General features: G+C 31.8%; 1 protein-coding gene across 1 annotated transcript in view; it reads right to left on the reverse strand.

Annotated features, from left to right (window-relative positions):
* LOC106465639 (constitutive coactivator of PPAR-gamma-like protein 1 homolog) overlaps positions 1-16,290 on the reverse strand; it is a 44,172-nt gene that overhangs the window by 1,446 nt on the left and 26,436 nt on the right. Inside the window, exons 6-15 of the mRNA XM_013925874.2 lie at positions 14,241-14,341; positions 13,900-13,951; positions 12,341-12,471; positions 8,501-8,666; positions 7,407-7,659; positions 6,772-6,883; positions 5,172-5,378; positions 4,081-4,264; positions 1,947-2,058; positions 521-617 (exon numbers count right to left, since the gene is read on the reverse strand). Of these exons, the coding sequence (XP_013781328.1) occupies positions 521-617; positions 1,947-2,058; positions 4,081-4,264; positions 5,172-5,378; positions 6,772-6,883; positions 7,407-7,659; positions 8,501-8,666; positions 12,341-12,471; positions 13,900-13,951; positions 14,241-14,341 (1,415 nt within the window). The remainder of the gene's footprint in view (positions 1-520; positions 618-1,946; positions 2,059-4,080; positions 4,265-5,171; positions 5,379-6,771; positions 6,884-7,406; positions 7,660-8,500; positions 8,667-12,340; positions 12,472-13,899; positions 13,952-14,240; positions 14,342-16,290) is intronic.

Consider the following 16,290-nt stretch of genomic DNA (forward strand, 5'->3'; position numbering starts at 1 on the left):
TTTTTTTTTTTGTCAAGCAGGATATTCTATACTAAGTTGTTAGGAATTAATCACACTATTGTTCACATTTCAAAATATGACGTAAAGAATAAAAACGTTGATTTATCATATGTTATTGTTGAGCAGCTCTTAACATGACTGAAATGCTCAACAATTACTTTTCTCAGTGGACAGTATAAGTAGCTCAGAGCTTTGGCTATGAGTGAAACCAAGAGTGCAATACAATTAATCGTTTTTTAAAGTCCATGAAATAATTTAAATTGATAGATTAACTTAAACTTTTCCCATCACTGGGGACGGGTACTTTTGCTTGAACATAATATATTTATGGGGTGATGTTTTTTCAAATATACTGGTAAATGTGACGACTTCTTCAAACTGCAAACAATATTCATGTAGAAAAACTGAAATATTAACTTCAACATAAAATAAAGAAGAATTTTAATGTTACCATGGAACTATGACTTCTGTTAATAACAGATATGGTAAATGTGAAAAATCAACAACAGAAAAATCTAACCTGAATAGCTCCAGTGTTAGATTTGCGAAGTTTTGTAGAGATGGTTCGACGAGGAGCAACTCCCCGACCAAATCCACCCATATTAGAGTTTCCATAACTGTAAATAAAGATCATCAGGGCATTCATGAAAAACATTTTAACAGTAAATATTTCATATATTGGTGTTTTACATAAAGTATGATTCATAATATTCTATGACATCTTTGGAAAATAAAATTAAAATAGTGTGATGGAAATTTTATTTTTAGTTTCCGAGTTTATTTAAAAAGTTTGTTTATTTTCATTTAAGAACAAAAACATATTGAGCTATCTGCTGTGTCAACTGCAGGGAATAAAACCCCCAGATTTTAGCACTGTAAGTCTATAGACTTACCACTGTCCCACCAAGGAACAAGTTATAAAGAAGCTTAAGTTTAACTAAACAGTTTGTAAATACTTTCTCAATGAATGAAACAAATACGATATTAAAAAAACAAAACATATTTGTCCAATTCACCTTAAAGATGTTTCAGCATGGAAACTAAGTAGGAATTGTTTATCACAACTTGCCTGTTAGGCAGACGAAAAGCAACATTAGGAGGGTTGCAATACTTATAATGAATTAATATTTTAATGTAAATTATATTTAAGAGGGAATCACTAGGAAGAATAAATAGTTTTTTTACAACCTGTCAAGTACACAAACAAAACAATAACACTAACATACAAAAACATTTTTTTATAAGCTTACCTGTATGCTACGATAATCAATGAAAATACCTAGGCCTAACTAGAATGTGTATACTGAAGACAAATGTAATTGAATACTAGGCTTATGAACACTCAACTTCAGTTCATTTAAATCTGTTTTTATATTTGCTGTTTCGAGATTATCGTAAGACCTAAAACAGAGTCAAATTATCTTTATAAAGATCCTTAATGTTTCACAGAATAGAAGAAGAAAAATAATTCTTTATTTTAGGCTCAATTCATGCATAAAAATCAGTTCCAAATAAAATGTAAAATGGTACTAGACCAGCATTAAGTAGAAGGAACTCGGGTGAGAATCCAGCCAGGTAAATTTTATACCATTTCTAGTCTTTACAGCATGAATTAAAAATAAATCATTACAATAAAGGGAGAAACTAGCTTTTTAACACATAAATGGAAATACAATTTTTCAAAAATCTCTTTCACATTGGGTAAAAAAATAACAACAACAATTTCAGCAATCAATCAAGTATAAATCTTGGGTATTTCTGGTAAACAGTTTGTTCCCAAAAAAATCAACATACATACAGATTTATGAAAACCACATTTAGTTATTTTGACAGATAATTACAACATAGTTGATTAACTCTGAAACACCTATTGTGTAGCCTTTCACTCACAAAATGACTCATCTACGATAACTTGGTAAAATGAGAATATTAGAATATGAACTTACTAAGGATAATTACTCATGGCTCCACGAGGGGGTACCTGGCCATAATTAGCTCCCCAGCTGCCCACTACAACACCTGCTATTTCCAGTTGTCCACCACGGTCTATAACTCGACCTAAAAATAACAAAATGCTTAGTTTTACTTTGCATTCAACTAATATAAAATGATTTACAGTGTTTAACAGTCAGTACACAATCCTACTTGTTCAAATAATGTTTTACCATAAAATACATGTTACTAAAAGTTGATGTGCTATGTAACAAATTAAGTTGTAAAGAAATATAACTTCAGCTAGGCTTGTAGTCGGGATTTGAGGGTACTTAGACCAATACTCTACCAACTAATTAATAGTGTACTTAGAACATTGGTATTTTGCTGAAAATTTATTTACAAGGTATTAAATAATATGAATTAAAAATTCCCCACCATCCTCAAAATTATACCAATTAATCAATAGTGTATTTAGAGCTTTGATATGTCACTGGACATTACACTTAAGGATAGATATCACTATGAAGTAATTCAATTTGTTTTATCAGGGATATGAAAAACATAACACTATTGTTTGAAACAGGCTTTCTATCAGTTCTTCCAAGGACTATTAGTAAAAATACCCATACATCCAGGCCTTGACGAAATGTGTACCCCATGCTGTACAAAACTTACTGTACATAAAGAAGTGTGACAGTTTCAGTGTCCCTTATTAAACTTACACATTTACTGTTTCTAGATTATGCAACCTATAAAACATGAACATAAATGATACAGTTTATGTGGTTGTGTTTAAAAAAACAACAACTTTGAATTACATAAAAAATTGGATTAAGAAGTTAATAGAAAGCTTTTGTAATGCTTATGACTACTTAAAGAACATAAGAAACAGTATTTAACTATAAAAAACCAAATAAATTGTGACTATATCACACACATACACACAATGGAATGAAGAAGTATACACAACAGACACCATGTTGTAGTAAAAACAAGTCTATGAGTAGTAACACACTTGTGAAGGTTAGAATACCTTGCTGATTGTTGAATATTTTTACAACAGACATAATTTATGCATGAAAAATTTTATCATATTCATAAAAACAGAGGATATCATCGTTACACACATTTTTTTTAATCTTTCATTATATATAAAAACAAAAAATTCCCAAAATGTAAACCTGCGTAACCCAATACTTTTAATGATTCCTACATTATTAATTTTCTTGAGTGTTCTTTAAGACTATAATCATTATGGATAGCTTATCTACACACATAGGATGCATTTTTTATCGCGGATGTTTTTTTTATCCTGTTATGAAACACTAATTCTTCTACAAAAGTTCTTGAAGGACAATGAACTAAAACACTGCAAAAAACAAATCATTCAGGCCTTATATCCAGATGATTAAAGATTCATACTAGGGTATCAAATAGAAAAATCCTCTGTCCAGGAATACCAGTATTTACATCTATTTAAACTTTACTTGTGAAACAACTTCCTTTAAATCTGCCCCCAGTGATTGTTCTACTAAAAAAGCTCGGGAATGTATCGTAAAGCGTACATACTAACAATTTTAACGACAAAGTAAAAATACAGATAATTAGTTAAATTACAAAAAATGATGCTTGGTGTAAATAATCATTGGGTATATAAATAACCAACAGGTTCAATGCATATTTCCATCCATACTCAATAAAAACAGTTGTTCATCTCAATAAGCCTAAAACAGTTATTTAAAACAAACACAAATTTTTAACACTTTCTTCCAATACTGGACAATTTATATTTCACTCGACAGTCTACTCTAGACTATTGAATTTCACCTATCCAGTGAATAGCTTTTCCTCATAGTGATTACAAAGCATGTCCACACCAACAGTATGTTGATACTGTTATACTACTGTGCTCTTTTGAGCTTCTCCCAGTTAAGTATTATTCAATGCTCATGGTGAGTGATGCTGTAAACTCTTGAAAAAGCCAATGTGCTAACATTTTAGATTAAAAAACTATCATTTGATTTTCTGGAGTTGTGTTAGTTGTTACTTCAAGATTAAAGCTCAAGGATAAGAAGTTACTTTTTTGGATGTGTGTGTGGTCTGAAAGTAGTTTTATACAAATTGATGGAATTTTACTAGACTTACCTCCAGGTCCATAACGAAAGCCTCGCCCACGACCACGATTTGAAACTGGAGTGGGTAAAAGTGGTGATTCATAGTATCCACCAAATGAAGGATTTACAGGAGGAAATGGTGGATATGCAAATTGTGGTTGCAGTCCTTCGAGGATGGCTGCACGCATCCGTTCTACTGCGGAAACTTGGTCAATCTAAAATACAAATGTAACGTGTTACAATACTAAAACTCATTCACGTGTTGTGGTTCAAATTAATCCTGAAGACATTAAATACGGTTGGCTAAGTGGTACATTTCTGTGCACTGACAAAACATTTCTTCAGTCAATCATGGAACTTAAAGAGACAAAGAAGCAAAACAAAATCTTTCTCGTGATAGCAATAACTAAATTAACATGGCATCATTTTTCTAATTAGTCTTTATCCTACCTTACAATTAATGAAAAGATGAATAAAAAAACTTATTAAAGTTCTAATGAAGTATTTCTGCTGTTGGTTTCACTGACTGATCTAGGTTCAAAAACTTTCATTGAAACTTTCCTTTTTTTTCTTTAAAATGACTTTTGATAAGAAAATTATACACAAATATTCTGCCTAACTATAACCTTAAAACCCTGTGGTTGTTTCTGCAATATATGAACATTATGATAACCCTTAAACAACCCTGCATATATTTTGCACAACAAATGGGATATTCTTATTTCCATATCACACACACATTAGTAAGGTTACATTTACACTTATGATACTGATTATATGCTTGACATGCTCTGCTGAATTTTTGTATTTCAACCTTTTCATACTTTCTCTCTCTCTTTAAACAAACATTTAAATTATTTATTCAAACCTGAAATTCACCTCATATGTTCAATCCAAGTAGAACTACACTTATACATACAAAAACCTTTAAATTAACAGTATAAACCAATGTCGTATAGTTTTAGTTAAATAATCTGACAGTTAAGAAACAACCAGGTTGACAAAGGGGTGTTTAAGTGAAGGTAAAGAAAATTAGTCTGGCTGGAAACATTAATAAAATCACTACAAAATCCATGAAAATATAAATAGTAACAGATATATATTAAGTAGTAAAGGTTTCACCTGTCCATCACATATGTCAACGAGATTCTTAGCACCTGCAGCTTTGAGCAACTTCTGATGAAAGAGTTTGCCATCAAAAAACAACCAGGGGCAGCACATCAACCATGGAAGTGGAGCACCACAGCTATCGTTAACAAACAATGCACACTCAACTCCTTGCATAAATAAAGTGGCTAGCTCAACACCTCTGTTGGTGATAACTGGTATCTGAAAGTAAATTCTAACTCGTTAATATTTCTTTAAGGGATATTGCCAGTCAGCACTGTGTAGTTGAAAATGTGTTGTTATTACCAGTAAATGTATTTATTAAACTTTTTTATCAGAAAGGAGACAGTGTGTGATATTTTTTTCATTTCATAATTTCTAAGCAAAATAAGAGAAAAACATCCACATTCAAAACAACACAATAATGAAAATGTGTACTTTTAGACCATGTGTTACTCAAAATACACACAGTTCTGTTTCAAAAATAAGAATCATAAAGAATATAACAAAAACGTCAAATTTTTAAACATGATTTCTTAGATTTTATACCTATTATTTTGGTGCTTCTCCACAAAAATTTACATATTTATAATACTGAAGCACTAAAATGTAGCATGTGGGTCAGCACTAGATACGAAATAAAAATGAAGAATTATTAAGAAACTAAAGGAACGAGTAAAGAAAAAGTGTAAGAATGTTTAATAAAAATATCTTACTTAACTTTCAAGTAAGAAACCCAATAATGTTGGTGGAGGATAGGGAGTTTCAAGAAAACCAAAACAATAAAACAATTATTAATAACAATTTTACTGTAAAATAATTCTACATAGTTAAGTTGCAAAATTAGTTTTGACAATATATACATATACTGAAACTAACAGCAGAAAATTAAGAAGTTTTTGTCCAAATAAACATGACACATTTATCATGTGGTTCAGAGCTGCACAGGAGGAATGATATTTGTTGATTGAAGTTCGTGCAAAGTTAAACGAGGGCATCTGCGCTAGCCATCCCTAATTTGGCAGTGAAATAGTAGAGGGAAGGCAGCTAGTCATCATCACTGACCGCCAGCTCTTGGGCTACTATTTTACCAACGAATAGTGAAACTGACCATCACATTATAACTCCCCCACAGTTGAAAGGGGCAAGCATGTTTGGTGGAATGGGGATTCGAACCCGTGACCCTCAGATTGGGAGCCAAGCTCCTTAACCACCTGATCATGCTGGGCCCAGGAGGAATGAGACAACCTCATTAGTAACAAGGATAGTGGGGTAAACAAGTCTAGCAAGCTACAAGTTGAACTACAGCAAGTTGATGCTGTGGCCAACAAGTTTGGGTCCCAGATCTATTTTTCATACTCAATAAATATTAATAAAAGTACATAAATACACGAGTTATTCATCTAATATGAACTGACTGAAGCTAATGAGTTTGTTACCATTTGTCATACTTTTTTATTTAAAAAGTGTGAATAGAGAAAATGTGGTATAAATCAAAATATATATCAAGGCAGTCTATGTAGCTAAAGAATGGAAGTATCAAAACTAAAATATCTCTACAATATTCACTAAACACTTTTGTTGTTTAAACTTTTATTTTTTTATGAAGACTTACCTGCATGTTCTGAGTAAATTCTGCATTTGTAAGATGTGGAGACACAGCTTGAGCAAGGAAGGCATCTAGTTCGTACTTTCGGAAAATGGGTCGTTCATCCGTCATCATGTATCTGTAACATTTAAATTTAGAACCCATTTCACCTTTCCAAAAACTTAGCAATGGATTAGATATCTTAGTACACAATCAAATATTTAAACACATGATGCACAGCTAACATTTTTTAAAACCAAACACTTGAGAATGCATTAATATGTTTAAGGTACGTAAAATGCAATGCTAATGTTGGCAGGAAGCATGTCTATAAGCAGTTTTGTTTGTTTGAAGTTAAGCACAAAGCTACACAATGAGCTGTCTGTGCTCTGCCCACCACGGGTATCGAAACCCGGTTTCTAGCATTGTAAGCACACAGACATACCGCTATGCCATTAGGGGGCAAGCAGTTTTGAATCACATGTAAAGAAATTTGTGATAATATATACAAATGTATCTACAAAGAAAACTGTATACCATTCAATTTTTAATATTTTTTAGAACCTCTTGTAGCATTTTGGACTGATTAGTAACACACACACACACACTAGTATAAAGTAACTTAATACAGTTATTCATGTTCTGATTAACAAACACGTTACCTTAATACACAACACAAAACAAGAAGGTGCTGCTGAACATATGCTGTGTTTAACATCAACGGCGTGTCACTGTGCATGCACGTTAGGAAAGCTCTTAGTCGACGTTTCTTCTCATCAGGTGCGGTACCACACCACAACCGCTGTACAGTGGGAACAGCCCAACCCAGAGGTACAGCAGGAACCAAATCTGGACTACTGTACTGCTTATGTTTGTTCCAGGTCCACTCCTTAATTATCACATCCGGTACTTTTTCTGTAGAGTGACAGTAATAAACTTGTTTTTAGAGGAATTTTTGCAGACACGGTAGAATTAGTCTAATTTATTGTCTATAAGCTGATTTTATGATTTCATAAAAACAAATCTCAAGCTAATTCTTTACTCGAGACTTTCGAAAGTATTTTAATTCTACACGGTTTTGTGATTTTGTACAATATTTCAGATCACTCTGAATTTACTCTCAGTTGATTTTCAAACTAGAATTATCCACATTTTAATATTTTCAAAAAACAAACAAACAAAAGAAACATACAGAAGAGGTTACAAAGTAATTAAAGTCGTTAATTTAAAACAAGTAATTTAGTTTGAGGCTTTTTTTTTCTACACAATCAAATCTGTTCAAATTTCATAATTATAAAAAAAACGTATCAAAATACAGCATTCAATTAAAATATTATCACTGCATACTTAGGAGGTTTAAAACATGTCTTTCTCACTGTATCAAACACATCAGATAATATATTACTCCACGTAATGCCAGTTGTTTCAGGAACCTAATAAGACACACATGGGAAGACAAGATGACCATATATCCCTGCACAGTACTAGCCCTTATGTCCAGAATACTAATTCCAGCAATATAGTTTTTCTTCAGTCAAATTAAGTAGAAAAATCCTGTACACAATACTTGTGAAAATACACATGTAGTAGAAGATTCCTGTATTTAAATTTTTTATACTCAAAATAACTGTGATGTCCAAGTCCAGTTCCGTTGCCTAATAAGAGAAAGCTGGATTATCTAGTTTTATTATCCACTAGTCGAGGACAAAAAGTTATCAAAAATCTACTTAAGTATCAATACTAATAATCATGTTACCTTCCACTCCTTCCTTTTCTTTCTTTTGTTTGGCTAAGAAATGTTGATGGTGCAAATTAAACAAGATAGCATAGACCATCTGTCTCAGAGGCCTAAACAATACTGCTCCAAGAGGTACGTCTCTGGGAATGTCTTCTTCAATCGTAACAGGTAGTTTAATTTCACCCTGAGAGGAGAATAGCAACCATTAGGTTTAGGTTCCAACTCCCTGACAATATTGATCAATGAAGCTACCTCCAATACAACTAAAGAAAACTTAACATGGAAGCAATTTCAGTCAAGACTATCCAGGAAAAGCTTTCAAAAGTGAAGTAAATTTTCTTGAAAAGACCAGCAAAATGGATGAATTTGCATTATCAGATTTGCTGTAAATTTTTACATTCCTGTAAAATTGATTTTCTTATATCATCTATTTAAGCAGTTATAAAAACTAAAAAAATAAGATTAAGAAAAACTTTGATGTGCATCAGCTACATAAAATTCTGAACACCTGATCAAACAGCAATTAAGTTACAGTCGCTAATGACAATGACACAAACAAGGCTCAAAGTAGATATAAGAAAACTCACGAGACAAAGTTCTGAAACACTAGTAATCAATGTAACCACTTAGTTTACTTAGAACATATGTTCTAAAATTCAGGACACCCAATAACAACAGTTGCAACCAGTTAGATTAACCCTGTCGAGACAGGTCACAGGTGAAAGGCCATGTCATCTCGTTTGTTGACTCGCATTCAAAATTTTATTGAACTACTATTTCATGAATTTATGTTAATAAGTTAGGTATCAAACTGTACATTATATTACAAATTTTAATACTATATATTACTGAATATAAAAAAACACAGATAAACACTGATTTTTGTGTGTCACATGGTATGTTGAATGCAGCAGTGTTCAAATTAGATGTTTGTGAAGTCAAAATACCAAGTTTATAGTTTCGTATGAATTAGAAACTCAAATTACCGATACTGACAAGCTAGAATATAAAATAAGAGCCTCTTATTTGCTAAGATGTTGCTCATGTAATAAATCAAACACAGTGGCATGCCACCCACCTCTTTCTATTTTTGGAAACACTCCCTTATATACACTTACTTTTATATATGACAAGAATAACCAATCGAAAGCTCAGAATGTTCCCATAGTGGCTTTCTCAGCCATTTTAATGAGCTGGGTGCCATTTCTTTCTTTTGAGCCAATACTTCAACGAGGTAGGGCGTGTCTTTAGTCTGCTCGAAATTTCAGACTAAAATACATTTTAGTTACTAAGCTTCCTAAATTACAGTAATTGTAGTAATTTATGATTTTTTAGTTATTCAAATGTATATATAAAACCTAAAAAAATTATTTTGTTTGATATCCCCCATGTGCAAATTTATTAAAAGCTTAGCAACCTATGTCAAGCAGCAACCGAGTACAAAGGTTGTAATTAGAAGAGATAATTGTTTGCTTTAATTCTTTAGTTACTGTTCTATGTTTTAAGAAAAATAAGTTTAAGAACTTATTTCAAAATAGCAATAATCTATTAGTTCGTCAAGAAATTAATGTCGCTTTTTTTTAGATAAAAAAACTCAAACAACTTATGTATCAAAACAAAACATTTATTAAATGAAATAGTCTCCATTCTTATCGATCTTACATTCAGGTTGTTAATGCCCTAATTAAAGAAATCACTTAGCTTTGAAGCAAAAAACATGTCGATGTCTTCTTTAACACCTTCCACATTTGCATATGTTTTCCCATCAAGATAGTGTTGCAGGGAACGAAAAAGATGGTAATCTGATGGTGCCATATCGGGAGAATACGGTGGGTGGGGGAGAACTTCCCAACCCAACTCCATAATCTTGTGTTGCATCAAACGTGCCACATATAGATGTGCATTGTCGTGGAGGAGATGAACACCTTTCTGATTGACGAGTGAAGGGCATTTTTTGATGAAATGCTCGATTTAAATGTTCCAGTTGTTGACTATAGATCTCTGTATTGACAGTTTGCTGTGGATTGAGAAGTTCAAAATGAATTACTCCTTTGATGTCCCACCAAATGCAAAATATCACTTTCTGTGGATGGAGTCCAGGTTTGGGGGTCAGAAGTGGTTTTTGGCATTTAATATTTGCATAGAGAATCCATTTTTCATCACCGGTGACAATTCTGTCCAAAAATGGTTCATGAGCATTACGCACCAGAAGAGACGAAGCAACGTTCACACGTTGGAAACAATGATCATTGGAGAGTTCGTGAGGCACCCAAACACCTTCTTTATGGAGTTTTCCCATATTCCTTAGATGTTTATGTATTGGTTCATGAGAGACATGCAATGTCAGGGTCATTTCACGAGTGTGTTGCCTTGGGTTAGACTCAACAAGCGTCTTCAGAGCATCAATATCAATTCCAACATGTTGGCCCTTGACATCACAGTTTTTAAGCCTAAAGTCACCTGAACGAAATTTGCTGAACCATCGTTGACACTTACGAACATTTCCATAAACCCATTTCCCGTCTTGTATTGAAACAGCATTACACGCCAAACGTGTGTCTCGTCGTGTGCCATTACTATAAGGGATTTGAGTATACTAAACTTTACACATTATACAGGCTATACTAACATGACATTTAGGTGGTTTGTTTAACTATCATACGTGATGTATGGTTATATCTCTGTACTATTTGAAGAACTAGCTTAATTAAATACTTTCAATGAATAACATGTTTATAGGCAGTAATTGTACTATCTGCTGTCTGTTAATGAACAGGCTGATAACATATAAAATAATGAATAAGTGTTATCTTACCTTTGTCTTATGGTGTGTGTATGTGTTAGGTCATTAGAGTTAGCCGCTAATCAGCCTATTGAATTATTATAACATTGTATGGGTAGTGTGAATAATTGCAAACTGTTAAAATTGTGGATATAAAATTTCCTATTAAGGATAAGCTACAGACTTGCAGAACCACGAGCATTGAGATTCCCAAACTCCCCAAGATTACTCCAGAAGTAATGAGGACTGCTAGCGAACGTCACCAGCGTGGTTTGATGTCTCCGTGGATATATCAGCTTTTAACTCAGGTAAACCTACAGTGATAGATTATCAATGTATTAGATTTAAAACAAAGAAACCAAAACAATTAGATAAATTATGTTCTACGTTAAATATTTTGTTTTTCTTTCTTTCAAGTGTAATATTCTGTTAACTCTTTTAGCACTGGCCCAGTTCCAAGGACCGACCTCATAATAATTTTGTGCTTGTTATAGTTTTCATGCTATAACATTTAAATTAGTAAGCAAGTGTTAACGAAGTTTGTCAGATTATCAGTAAACATTACAATGCTTTCATACGCAAGTTAAATTTTTTTTATTAAGACTTTAAGGTTTGTGAAGCAATGTTTTTCTCATGTCTTTTTTTTTTTATTTCACATCTTGGCTATCTATCATGCAAAGTAAAACTCACCTTTGGTCTATACAAAGTAACTTGTCTTGCCTGTGATTTAGTGGAGTAGTGTTTTGTAAAATACAGTCACATTTCAATTATTATATATGTATATATTAGGTCATCAAGAAATTAATGTCGCATTTTGGAACAATTTTCATTAACCACCCTTCAAAAAAGAGCTGAAAAACAAATGTTACAACTTTTAAGATAAATAAAGTTAATCGTAAAATACCTGCTTTCTTGAATTGTGCATTTCATTCATGGTTGCTTTTAGGAGGTGAATAAATGTGTGACATCACAAGACAGTTTACCATAAGATCATAAACAACCTGTCTTAGTAGCTTGGAGCAAACACTACATTAACCAAAAGAAGAAAAAACAGCAATAAATCTCCTTACACATACCTTTTGTTGGTTAATCGATCCAGACCATGAACTTTCTGGACTCGTTCTATTAGGGCTAGAAATATTACTTCCTGAGGAGGTATTACTAGAACTGACCACTGCTGTTCCATTGAAACCAGCAGAAGCATTACCTAATTAATACAGCTCAGCATTAGAACCAAAAGTGTTCAACTTAGTATTGAAAAGTTGTCAATACATTTTATAATCAAGATTATAGTCAACTGAATATCATTAATTACTGAATAAGTAATTAGTAGCTTCAAAAAGTTGCTAAAACCTAAGCTCTCATTAGTGTTACAGAAAAAATTCAATTCAGTATCTGATAAACATCTGTTACAATATTGTAGTGGCCACCATATCTGCAACACAGACACACCAAACATAACAATCACTGAACATTTCTTACCCTAAGTAAGATTTGTTATTAGTAAATTTACAATTTTACAAACCACGGGCTAAACAATATCACGAGATAGCCCTTTTTCTTGAAAGAAGTTGTGACATAATATATTGCTATAACTGAAATAAATATAGCATTTATCTTATTATATCATTATATAAAAGTTACCCCCATATTCCTTTCAGAAATTACATACAGCTGTCTAAAAGATACCCATGATAAGCTCTAAGGCCAATCACTGCAAGACTCCAGAGCATCACATTACTAGGGAAAGGTCTTGTAAAGCAAAGAAGAAACTATTAAAATAATTATTCTACAAAATAACAAACAAGTATGGAAACAAATAATAAAATGGATTTACTGTTTTAACATAGCATGCAAAAATACAAAATCACGGTATAGTTAGTTTACTCCAAGACGTGCGATAAAAAAATGTGTGATTTCTGATAACTAAAAGTTTAGAAATTTACTGTCCATATAAGAAATGAAGTTGTAAGAAAAACAGACTGATATAAAGAACAATCCCACCTTTCAAATGATATATTTATGATTCTGTTAGCTTTAGATGCTTGGAAGTTGTAAAACAAAAAAAAATCAGTTAGTTTTGAAACCAATAATTTCAAACATTCACTGTTTTCAAACTATCTGATCGATAAAAAAATAGAAATAAAAGACCAAAAACTGGCTGAACTTTTTTTATAGTTCTTTTGTTTATACACATTAAATAAATATTTATATCAGGTAGAGTGTCATCACCCCCATCAAACACAAACCTTAAATTCATTTGAAACATTTAAGCCATAGGCTTACATCAGGTAGTTACTAACAGTAAACGTTTGAATAAATTAAGTTTTTATTTGAGCATTGTTATTATTTGTTTATTATCACTCGAACTAAAACAAATGTTACTAAAACATACAACAACACAAAATTATATATCTGAACATTTTAGTTACAAGAGATGAGACAGATTTTCTTAAATCTTCATAATGTTATTTGCTCTCATAAAAAGACACAACATACCAGAATAGACACAACTAATCATTAACATTCTAGTTACATTAGTATGAACAATGGATTTTAGTTCCGCAGAGTAGAATTTTTAATAGGAGTTTTAGAACTCCAGTAATCTACATGTGATTTTCTAAGTATGAATTACCTGGGCTAGTGTATCCTCCTCCTCCACCTTGATATGTTGAAAGATTTGAGAACTGTTAAGAGATATTAAGAATATTCTTACATACTTAAGCAGCTTTCTAGATTTTAATATAAACTTACTATCTATAGAAACAAACATTCAATGATTTCAGACATAATTACAACTACAACAGAAATTTAAATTTAAATGGTTAATTTTTATCACATTTGTGCTTTGTTAATAACAATATAATTATCCTATGACTTCATAGATATCAAACCAAACCACAAAAACCTATTTTCGACATTGGTGTATAATTTTCTACTTAACAACCAACATTAATAAAGCTGAAAACACATTACCTCCCCCCCTGTTTTTTCTGAACCCAAAGCATTTGTTTTGGGAAAAAAGTCATTGCTGTTTGCTGATAGTGTTGAGGTCAAGGTACTGTTCTTTTGTTCTCCTGTATTGCCATAAAAAACAGAATAAAAACCCTTTCTTATTAAATTAATAAAACTTTAATACCAAACTCATCACATTAAAACTACTTTTATTCTTTGTCTCATAACATACAAGAGGAACATAAACACTGTCAATCTAGAAGTGTACTTTGTAACGTACAAGAGGAACATAAACACTGTCAATCTAGAAGTGTACTTTGTAACGTACAAGAGGAACATAAACACTGTCAATCTAGAAGTGTACTTTGTAACATACAAGAGGAACATAAACACTGTCAATCTAGAAGTGTACTTCATTATCTAATTTCTGTAGTGCATATTGATATATAGAAGAAATTTTAATACTAAAAACAAACAACCTTATAACACCAAATTTGTTATTTTACTTTAATTGGAAACTCAATGTTTCACATTACAGCTTGTTTAGGAGTATTCCACTAAAACACAGACTTCATATTTCAAGCAGGGAAAAGAGATTCCAATGTGTTTAACTCTTTCCAGACAGGTCACAGGTGAAAGGCCATGTTATCTCGTTTGTTTACTTGCATTGAAAATTTTATTGAACTACTATTTCACGAATTTACGTCAATAAGTTTGGTATCAAAGTGTAGATTAAAATTCCAATTTTAGTATTATACTTTATTCAGTTTTTTAATTTAAAACTAAATATAAAAAAAACACAGTTAAACATCGATTTTGTGTGTCACATGGTTTGTTGAATGCAGCACTGGTTCAAATTAGATGTCTGTAAGTCTACAGTTTCGTATAAATTAAGAACTCAAGTTACTGATATTGATAAGCTAGAATATAAAATACGAGCCTCTTATCTTTTCAGTTTGCTAAGATATTGCTTATGTAATAAATCAAACACAGTGGCACCCGGTCCACCTCTTTCCATTTTTGGAAACAGTCCCTTATATACACTTACTTCTATATATGACATGAATATCTAATCAGAAGCTCAGAATGTTTCCCTTGTGGCTTTCTCAGCCATTTTAATATGCTTGGATGCCATTTCTTTCTTTCAAACCAAGATTTCAAAGAGGTAAGTTGTATCTTTAGTCTGCTCAAAATTTCATACTTTTTAAGACTGAAATACAGCTTAGTTACTAAGCTTGATAAATTATAGTGGAATTCTATGGTATTGATGTAGTACTTTAGGATTTTTTGGTTATTCAACTGTATGTATAAAACCTAAAAACAAATATTTTGTTTCATATCTTCCACGTGCAAAATTTTAAAAAGCTTAGCAACCAACGTGAAGCAGCAACCAAGTACAAAGGTCATAACTAGAAGAGATAACTGTTTGCTTTACTTCTTTAGTTACTCTTCTATGTTTTAAGAAAAATAAGTTTAAGAACTTATTTCTAAATACCAATAATCTATATACATATATAATGTATAATAATTGAAATGTGACTGTATTTTACAAAATACTAGCCCACTAAAACACAGCCAAGAGAAGTTACTTTGTAAAGATTAAAGATCAGTTTTATATTATTGGATACCGTAACATGAATGCATGTGGGCCGTGTCATTTGTAACTTCTATATTGTTAGCCAGGCACGGCTGACAGGTCAATATAATAAAAATAATAAATATATATAATGTTATGAGATTTCAGCTATTTAGTCTAAACACTTTATGTTTTCGTGTTATAATTTATAGTCATTCTAGAATGTAAAAGGCATAATTTCAATTTATTTCCTAATTTTTATAATGTGGTTACAAGATCAGTCAAATCAACCAAACCTGAACAGAGATTCATCACTGAAAATAAGAGATAAAATATAGTTTTTTTTCTTAAGAAACATTTGATAATTATCTGGCCATTTCGCATGTGAAATTTGAACATTTTCTGATGCACAACAGTATTTTTAATCTTAAAACTAAAATTACTGTGCATGTCAGATACACAACACACAAAAAGAAGAAAAAAAAAAGGGCTGAG

Source organism: Limulus polyphemus, unplaced genomic scaffold (genome assembly GCF_000517525.1).
Source record: "Limulus polyphemus unplaced genomic scaffold, Limulus_polyphemus-2.1.2 Scaffold2007, whole genome shotgun sequence".
Classification (NCBI taxonomy): domain Eukaryota; kingdom Metazoa; phylum Arthropoda; class Merostomata; order Xiphosura; family Limulidae; genus Limulus; species Limulus polyphemus.